The 9,012-nt window shown below is 34.9% G+C and overlaps 1 protein-coding gene across 1 annotated transcript; it reads left to right on the top strand.

Moving 5' to 3' along the window:
• The first annotated feature begins 3,104 nt into the window (after nt 1-3,104).
• On the top strand, nt 3,105-6,236 carry LOC114455903 (60S acidic ribosomal protein P2-like). The gene is made up of 5 exons (XM_028437207.1): nt 3,105-3,161; nt 4,460-4,583; nt 4,658-4,706; nt 5,763-5,858; nt 6,118-6,236. The coding sequence occupies exons 2-5, from the start codon at nt 4,461-4,463 to the stop codon at nt 6,195-6,197; spliced, it is 348 nt and encodes a 115-aa protein (XP_028293008.1). The 5' UTR covers nt 3,105-3,161; nt 4,460; the 3' UTR covers nt 6,198-6,236.
• Nucleotides 6,237-9,012: the final 2,776 nt, after the last annotated feature.

Below are 9,012 nucleotides of genomic sequence, written 5' to 3'. Positions count from 1 at the left end.
TGAAACAGTCCTGATGACCAAATTTTGACGAAAACAAATTGTATTTTAGTCAAATGACTATAACTAAAACTAAGTGAAAATCTGCCATTAATACAGTTAAAAGTTCATTCAGATATAAACTAAAACGACAGATGGGCATAAAGGTCTTTTCGATGTTAAATAAGATAACACAAACTGAGATCCCCCAAAATGTAAATATTATTTACTAAAACTTTGTAAGCATGTAAATATTTCTTGTGTAAAGTGGGGGTGAGACACAAAAAATGTAATCAAAAATCATGCTTTTATTTGACTAACTCTGGCTATATTTACATACACTCATACCTTTTTAACTCAAGTGAATTTAAACAATAACTTAAATAAATTGTCACATTTTAGGTATCAGAGACTGATATCATGTCATGACAATCTTCAAAAGAATATTATTATCTGTGCATGAAATTTACACAAGTTTTTAAAACATCAAACTAGAACAGTCTACACAGCCCAGATTTAATATATGGACTTGTTCTTTTTTTATGAATCATGTCTACATTTTCCGGCAGAAACTGAGACGTTCTGGCACTGACTGTGTCTCCTGCAGTGTAGCAGGGATGGAAAGACCCCCTCCTCAACCTCGACAATGTATCTTGTGACATTTCAACATCGTAATATCTTGTCACATGATGTATCTTCCCACCCTTAGTGGGAGTTCTCTTGTGCTTCATCAGGTAAGAAAAAATACATCTATTTGCTTCTAATCCCCAGTTTGATTAATGGAAACCCAATTGATCCTTTAAAAAAATGACCAGTGTTGTGTTTAAAATAGATCATCAGATTATCCACTAGTACATAAAGTATTAGTTTACTGTGAGCAGAGGAGCTATAGAGGGTATATCAGGTCTGTTTTTCTGAAACCAAACTGTGCACGTGACTGGGATTTGTTTGTGTTGGTTGTTCACAGTCCAGCTTGAGGCCACAGCACAGATGCTGGTTTCTCATGGCATTGACGCCATCGCCTGAAAACTCCCTCATGTGAGGATGCTTCATTCTGGCTTTTCTGGCAACTAAAATCAATTAAACTCTCGCACAAACACAGCAGCAGCATCAGGGAGTGAGGAAGAAGCAGCAGCAACAGACGAGGACGGAGGTGTTGATTCATCTTTATGTTAGGCTGTTTGGATGCAAGCAAACTTAATTCATGATAGAAGAACCAACATTTTATGAATATTAAAAAGGACATTGATCCAGAATGGGTGGGTTGGTATTTTCAGTGGGTGGAAAACTGAATTAACTTCAATTGCTAGGTCTATGTGTTTAGTCTGAAACATTGTTGTGTCTTTAGTTTAATCCCACTGTGTTTAAGTGGTGATTTATCAAACAGGGGAAGCATGGTAAAGCAGCAAACAGTGATTTGCAATGGATCCAAGGTTGGTTTAAAAGACAAACCTAAAATATGTCATTGTATGATTTGAGGGCATTGTTTAGTGAGGTCTGTACGGAAGCGGATTAGGGCAAATTTTGATGGAGAAATTAATTTTGGGCAAGAATAAAGAACAAAGTTGAAATTTCGAGAATAAAGTTGCAATATAATGTCGAGATTAAAGTAAAAAAGATGAGATTAAAGTCGAACTTAAACTAAAATTACAAAATTGTGATAAAAGTTGAAGGTTTGCTAATAAAGTCAAATCTACGAAAGCCGACAAGGCCAGTCCACCATGTGACATCAGTCTCCATTCAAACCCTAATCTGTTACGTACTGCAACTCAAGCCACAGATGGACTGAATGCAGCCTCCTCTTCCAAACTTCACTGATTTTTCCTTCTGAACAGATTAAAGGGGACATATTACGAAAAATCCACTTTTTGATCACGTCTTCTGCGGCCGTACGTTTATAGCACTTTAACAGCGGTGCTTTTACGGTTTAAATGATCAATTTACGGAGTAACTAAAGGATGAGTTCACTCAGAGTGTCTTATTCTTTAATTTTGCCCTGGTAAATTGAGGAAGCCTCCCGCTGCAGCCGTGTCACAGTAGTCTTGAAGTCACGTCATTTACATTGAGTTTGAATGTAATCACTTCCGTTGCGTTCGGTGTAACGCACCACCCCACGGAAGAGAGGGGCGGGGAAGGGGAGGTCTATGCAAATCCAGGGACACCCCCCCCCCCCCCAAACAAACAGAGCACTCTCAAAGAGAAGTAATCATGGTAACTCAGGATACATTAGAACAGCTCAATGTTGACAGGTAGTCATGGTAACTCGGGATATCTAAAGTGAGTAATAAAAAAATTGTGTGTGTATTCCAGGATTAAATTTGCATAGGAATGGAGTGTTTACAAGGTCAGTTTAAAGAGGATTTTACTTTTATTCTGAATTAAAGAGGAATTAAATCTCCCATGTAAACCATCCATGAAAAAGCTACCTACTAGTTACTTTCAATTTAATTAGTAAAAACAACAAACTTGTCAACAAATCCAGATACAGGTTGTCATTTTTGCCAATTTTTTTCAATTTTCAATTGCCAAATAACGTATTCACCTTGCGAATACAGGTCTTATTTGGTTCATGTTATGTTTTGACCAAACACCAGCACAGATATGTCATTTAGACCACAAGGAACTGTTTTAAAAAGTGAAAAATTGCTATAAAATGTCCCCTTTAAGTTTTTAGCAATATCTCTTCAAAGTCCTTAAGGTTGTTTTGTTGCTGTGCATTATGTAAAACCTGATTGGTTGGCTATGATGTGATGCATTTCATTGTTATCTGGTCATTTCATTTTTTTGTAGTTTCACAATGTCGGTTGATCATTTTAGCACAAAAAAAATAATAATCTACTCAGTAACAGTTGGGTGTAAAAATGTGACAAATTACTTTACTTATTTTAAAACGTACTTAAGTACAAGTAAAATTACTGATTCAGAAATATACTGAAAAAAAAGTACAAGTACCCATGAAAGCAACTCAATTACAGTCACGTGAGTACTTGTAATCCATTACTTTCACATCTGGTAAAACACCACAAACAAATGCAGCGTCCAGTCAGCAGATGTCGCTTGATTTAAACACCGTCTAATTTGATCCCAACGAAGAAGAAAGTTTAGTCCCGCCTTTCTTTGCTACGTAACTTCCTTTCTGTGCGTGCTAACCACGACGTGAACACGCTCTTTGTCGTCTGTATCAAGTGAGTGCTTTTCATACTGTAAATATGACCAAAACACGTGGCAATGGACCCAAGTTCAGTCAAAATAAAGCTCACAATTTACCAGGACACCCAGAACGACGTGTAGATACCGTGTTTGACCTAAAATGACGGATTTCCACAGCCTTTAGCATCGCCTGTGCTAGCTACAGCTAATGAGTGGTAAAAGAACCCGCGGCCACACGAGAGCAGACGCTGTGTTTAGCTTTTAGTTCTTGTAAAAACATCATTTTTTAACGACAAGAGGAGTTTTTAAGTTAGTCATACGTGTTTGAGTTCATAGTTGAGTGTGAATTATATTCCCAGCACTAACACCAAACAGTGGCCCCGTATTTTTATAAATCAGCTATTCTCCTTTTAAAATCACCTATCACATACTTTTTTTTAGTTGCGCTGCTGTTATTATCACATGTAGACGTTGACACAGATTGGTTTAGATCATGACTTAGATATAATTATTTTTGGTAACAAAAATATAAAAATTTCATATAATTCGAGTTTAAATGTCAAAGTAAAGGAAAAACTCGTAAACGTTTCGTTTTCTTGGATACAAATCGACAGTCAAATTCAAATGATGTAGAATTGAGGAAAACAAAAACAAGTTGCCTTAGAACAGATTAGAAAACAAATTAAATGCTGTGTAATGGAGCTGTCGAGACTAAAGTGTATTGTCACCAAAAGGCGATTACATTTTTAAATTTAAAATTGATGCAGATTGTTGTTTTTTCAAAGGTTATGAATAAAAAAAATCATGCGGAAAGTATGAATAAACTGCCTGTTTATACGCAATGCCCCTCATTGGCCAGTTTAGGTGACTGATAGGTGCACCACGTGACTTAAAGTTCTGTCACTTTTTAGCTACCCCACTAACCCTTTTATTTTAGCGCTAACCATAACCTTATCCCAGGAAATACCCTAAAATGTTTATTTTTTTCGTATATGTATTTTTAAAGGTGTAATTTGTCGTGTTAAATATGTTAAAATGACAAAAGTGGGATTCTAACCCACGTTAGCGCCCCCTTTGACGTTTCCGTTCCAATAGACACTGCGTTCAAAAAAACAATACTTGTTTCCTGGGAACAGAAGAAAGTCCTTTCTGTAGAAACGTCATGATGTATAAACTTTTACATTGCTGTATGCTGTGGATAATATTTTCCAATGAACAGTCAGATTGGACTTGAGCAAACTGTCCAGTGACATCAATTCAAAATTTCCAGATAAAAAGCTGTTTTTAAATGGTTGAAGCTGAATTTTTAATTGTGAGAAAATGATTGTTTCAGGATGCGTTACGTTGCTGCTTACCTTCTTGCCGCCTTGGGTGGTAACGACAACCCTAGTGCTAGTGAAATCAAAAAAATCCTGGACAGTGTTGGTATTGAGGCTGATGACGTTCCACTGCAAAAGGTACAGCGACGTCTGTTCTCCTCTGCTGTTCAGGGAGGACTTGGTCCTAATTTTATGACTATTTTTATTAACAGGTCTTGTCTGAGCTGAAGGGCAAAGATCTCAATGAAGTGATTGCCAGCGGTGAGTGGAGCATTAACGTAAACACGTGTGGGTAACAGTTGGATAACTGTTGAATTTTAATAGTTATCCACTATTATTGTCTGTTGTAACTCAATATGTCATTGATATTTTTGAGTTACAGCACTGTTACAATCTCCCGTCAACTTGATGCATACAGTGTCCTAAGCAGGGTTGTGGGTCAATTACATATTTCAGTTTGAAATTACATCTTAAATTACTCATGTTCAATTACAATTAATGTAATTATGGTTACAGTGACCTGCATTTTTTCCAATTTTAATTAAATTATATTAATGTTTTTTATCATCAGAAAGTCAATTACAGTTACGTTCTGAGTTACTGAAGTTCAATTACAATTAATCACAATTACTGAGCCCGAAATAAATAACCTAATAAAAGTTAACATTCCTCTAGTGTTAGCATTCTGTTAGCATCTCTTCTGATAATTAGTCCTAAATCAGCTGTAAAATACACTAAAAACAAATATCTATCATCTACTTTCTTTCCTATCTATTCATTACTTTGTTAAATTTCCTAATCAATGAAGATATTGGTTCTAATATTTTTGGTGTGAGCGTCTGAGCCTTTTTTCTGTCCGTGTAGCTCTAGCGTTATATTTTTTTAAACAATAAAATGTAGAAACGCTTGATATGGAACATATTTTAATAGTTAACTAATATTTGTACAACTGTAACATGGTTCCCCAGTTTAGCATTAAATCATAATTGACAGTTCTTGTAGAATTTTCATGCCAATTACAAAGTCAATTATCTAAACTCAATTACAATTTAATTACGACTGCAACAGCAGCAGATTTTTAAAATGACAAATATATATAATTGTAATTATCATTATGCAATTACAATTTTAATTGACCCCAACCCTGGTACTGAGTAATCTGTATGTGACATTTCACATTAGTTGATAGTAAAAACTGTTTATTTATATAACTAATTTTCCAAATCACATTTGATAGCAGGACATAGTGTCTAAGCTGATGGTTTTCAGGCTGGTGGGTGTTGTCTCTAATCACTATGTTAACTTGGGTTTCTGCAGGTTATGGTAAGTTGGCCAGCATGCCAGCAGGTGGTGCCGTAGCTGTGGCCAGCACTGCAGCTGGTGGTGCAGGTGGAGCTGCTGCTCCTGCTGCAGGTGAGTGTTTGCAGCGTCACACTTTGTTTTATACATTAGAGCCACTTTACACATATACTGGGAACAATGTAACATGTGCTGAGCCTACTATAATGTTCCAGTTTGGTTGCGTGGAAAGTAATCCACAATAAAAATATGTTGCACAATATTGCGGACAGTAAAACCTATAATATGAAGAACATTTAATCTATAATTACAGCTTTTTAAATATAGTGCAATGATTGGTGTGAAAATAAAGGGTCTGGTTTTTCTTCTGCAGCTGCTGAAGAAAAGAAGGAAGAGAAGAAAGAAGAGTCCGAGGAGTCCGATGACGACATGGGATTCGGCCTGTTTGACTAAACATTTTCTAAAAAGAAATAAAAGATCATTTAAAAACAACTTGTTCCTAGTCATTTTTCTCTGAACTATAAGTTGTTAAATATTACATTTCAAGAAAATACTAAACTACTTGTCTACCACAAATTACTAATTAGAAGTAATGCTAAATATTGTCTGATGTTGACTACATTTATATATATATATATAAATGTTAACTAAATACGCTATATTTGTACATCATTTTGAAAAAAGGTAAAAGCACTTGCTTATGGTGGCCTTCAGAAGTCAGTGTTGGGCCCGTAACTGAAGTGATCAGGGTAGTGCGTTAAAACTGCATTTCTTATATATATAGTACCTTCTCAAATATTTATCTTGGTAATCTTTTCCCACAGGAAATCTAACAACAAAGAACCGTTACTGGTTGTTACTCTGCCTGCACAGTCACTGTCTGCACATTTAGATCTGGCTCAACATTACCTACATAGTGTAATGAGTGGCTCACAACCATCTGCAGAACTAGATGAGTTTGGTGTATGCGTGAAAAAAGGTTGAGACATGCATCATGTTGTGTCTCTTAGTTTCTGTATCAGCTAAATAACTGGGTAACAAATGTGTTGGAGTGAAGAACTTTGATATAAAGTTGATCCTGGAGACTTGTGCATCATACAGGAGCTTTAATCTTCTAAAGTCAATGGACACGTGAAGCAGGTGTTAATTTAGAGTCCAACTGATGGCTAATCCTTTTAATCAGTTAAGTATTAATATAATTGGATTAACTATAGTGAAAATGAACTTGTACTGAGTAATGAACCTCAACACTCAACTGTTGGAACAAGGATGCAACTAAACTGGCCACATAAGATAAGACAAACAAAATAAAATGATTTTCATAGCTTAAACATGTAGTATATATGACATTCCCCCAGAAGATTATTATTTGATCCTATAAACACTTAAAATGTTTGAATATAATCCCATATTTATTCAACCGCATGTTTTCAATTGTTTTATTTTCTTATTCACGGCTCCTTCAATGGGATTATTGTTTACTTTGCATTGTTGATATGTTGTTATGATTGCATTCAAAGAAATAATAATATTAACCTTCAAGATTTTTAATTATTTCTCGGACAGTAATCGTACTAAGAAAATCTGTAATCATGACATCCCTATGGTACAAAGATTGACTGACAAAATGAAAACAATCTCAAAGCATTTCATTAGTGCCGTATAAGATCTATAAAAGTTCATACAAAATAATAACAGAGTTGTTCAAGCCTGTTGATGTTTAAAGCTAGGAATGCAGAGACAAACTTCCTGTATCTGTTGTGAACCACCAAAACTTTTAAGGGTTTTTTGTTTTTAAGTTTCTATTTTTCAACTGACAAAGTGGTGCATGAAAAAAGCCATTTCCTCAAATATCTTTCAAAATAAACAACAATGAAACCAGTTGGTGTCATATGACAGAATCAAATTAAGGTACCTTGAAAGACAAAGGGAAAAGATTTAGAAACTTGACCAAAGTGTGTTTGGTTCAGGCCCAGTATGACAGCAAAGCAATCAGAATCAGAAAAATGGTCAAAGAGCACATTGAAGCCATTGGAACATCTTTTCTTTTTAAAAACATGTATCAGCATTAGTTACTTTTGATCAATGATCAATTTTAAACTATTTTCTGAAGTAATCTTTAATTAATGCTGTACATGTGTGGAGGTTTCCTTCTGTTTTTGTTCTTTGTGTTGCTGAAAGTCTTAATACTGCAGTAATTCATACTCATAAAAGGAATCCTTAAAGAAAATATTACTTGAGTACTGAGTAACTGTTAGAGTGGACAAGTCTGATTATTTTCAATGATGCCATCAATTGTGTGAAACAAAACATAAAATAATGTGGAAATTGTGACATTCATTGTGATACTTAAGTATATGTGTCTGAGTTCTATTACCCACCTCTGGAATGAAATGCTGATTACTTATCTTGGATTACAGACCGTATTGTGCTGTATCACCGGGAAATGTAAATGTTTATTACATTGATAACGGGGTAGGCATATAAAAGCTTTCTAGCTTCAGCCTATATCTTTTTTGAGCTTCTATAACTGAATAATGTGAATGTTGTAAAAAAAAAAAAAAATAAAAATGTAATTTTGCTAAAAAATTAACTAAACTAAAGCTGTTGCTGTTAAAATAGAAAGGATTGCATACAGCAAGCAGCATGTGACTATCACGTCATCAGGACAAACCGTACGTACTTTTGTGGTTTTGTCTTTTTCAACACATGTTGCACAATATTATTCATGAGTCAGCCTTTTCGTCTGACTAATCGTGGATTTTAAAATGGATTTTTTTTCAGGTTTTGATTTGGTTTGAATCTGAACTTTAATCTGGTAAAGACTTCAACAGAAAACCTATTTTTTTTGAGCATCAAATTGTTTGAAATCACTAATATCATTAAGAGGAACAATTATCTTCAAAAACACCATCCCCAGAATAACTTAAATGTAGCTGTTAGCTTAGACTATGTCTCAGCAAGTGTTTGAGAACTTTTTTATACGCTCTCCACCTAAAGTTTTGTAAGAGTTTTACTTGTTCAAGATTCAAAATACAGTTATTTTCATGAAATGAAGAAAAAAAATCAATATATAATATTTTGATAGATGTCTAGTTATAGTGGGATGATATATCATGTGACAAAATATTACCATACAAAAGACCGAATGATATATCGTCAATGGTACGAGTGGTATTGCGATATGCCGGACGGGGTAGAACATAGCTTTCCATCCCTGGTCTGTCCCAAAAGTCTCAACTGCTGGCAGAAAATGTAGACATGGTTA

The sequence above is a fragment of the Gouania willdenowi genome, chromosome 3 (genome assembly GCF_900634775.1).
Source record: "Gouania willdenowi chromosome 3, fGouWil2.1, whole genome shotgun sequence".
In the NCBI taxonomy this organism is placed as follows: domain Eukaryota; kingdom Metazoa; phylum Chordata; class Actinopteri; order Blenniiformes; family Gobiesocidae; genus Gouania; species Gouania willdenowi.
The sequence above is the reverse complement of the archived record's forward strand: the minus strand, read 5'-3'. Positions and strand labels throughout refer to the sequence as shown.

What these genes read in the sequence shown, in the direction of transcription:
- LOC114455903 (XM_028437207.1), top strand. Translation starts at nt 4,461, where the DNA reads ATGCGTTACGTTGCTGCTTACCTTCTTGCCGCCTTGGGTGGTAACGAC. An exon ending in CAATGAAGTGATTGCCAGCG is followed by an intron (nt 4,707 to 5,762) that starts GTGAGTGGAGCA and finishes GGGTTTCTGCAG; the next exon opens with GTTATGGTAAGTTGGCCAGC. An exon ending in AGCTGCTGCTCCTGCTGCAG is followed by an intron (nt 5,859 to 6,117) that starts GTGAGTGTTTGC and finishes TTTCTTCTGCAG; the next exon opens with CTGCTGAAGAAAAGAAGGAA.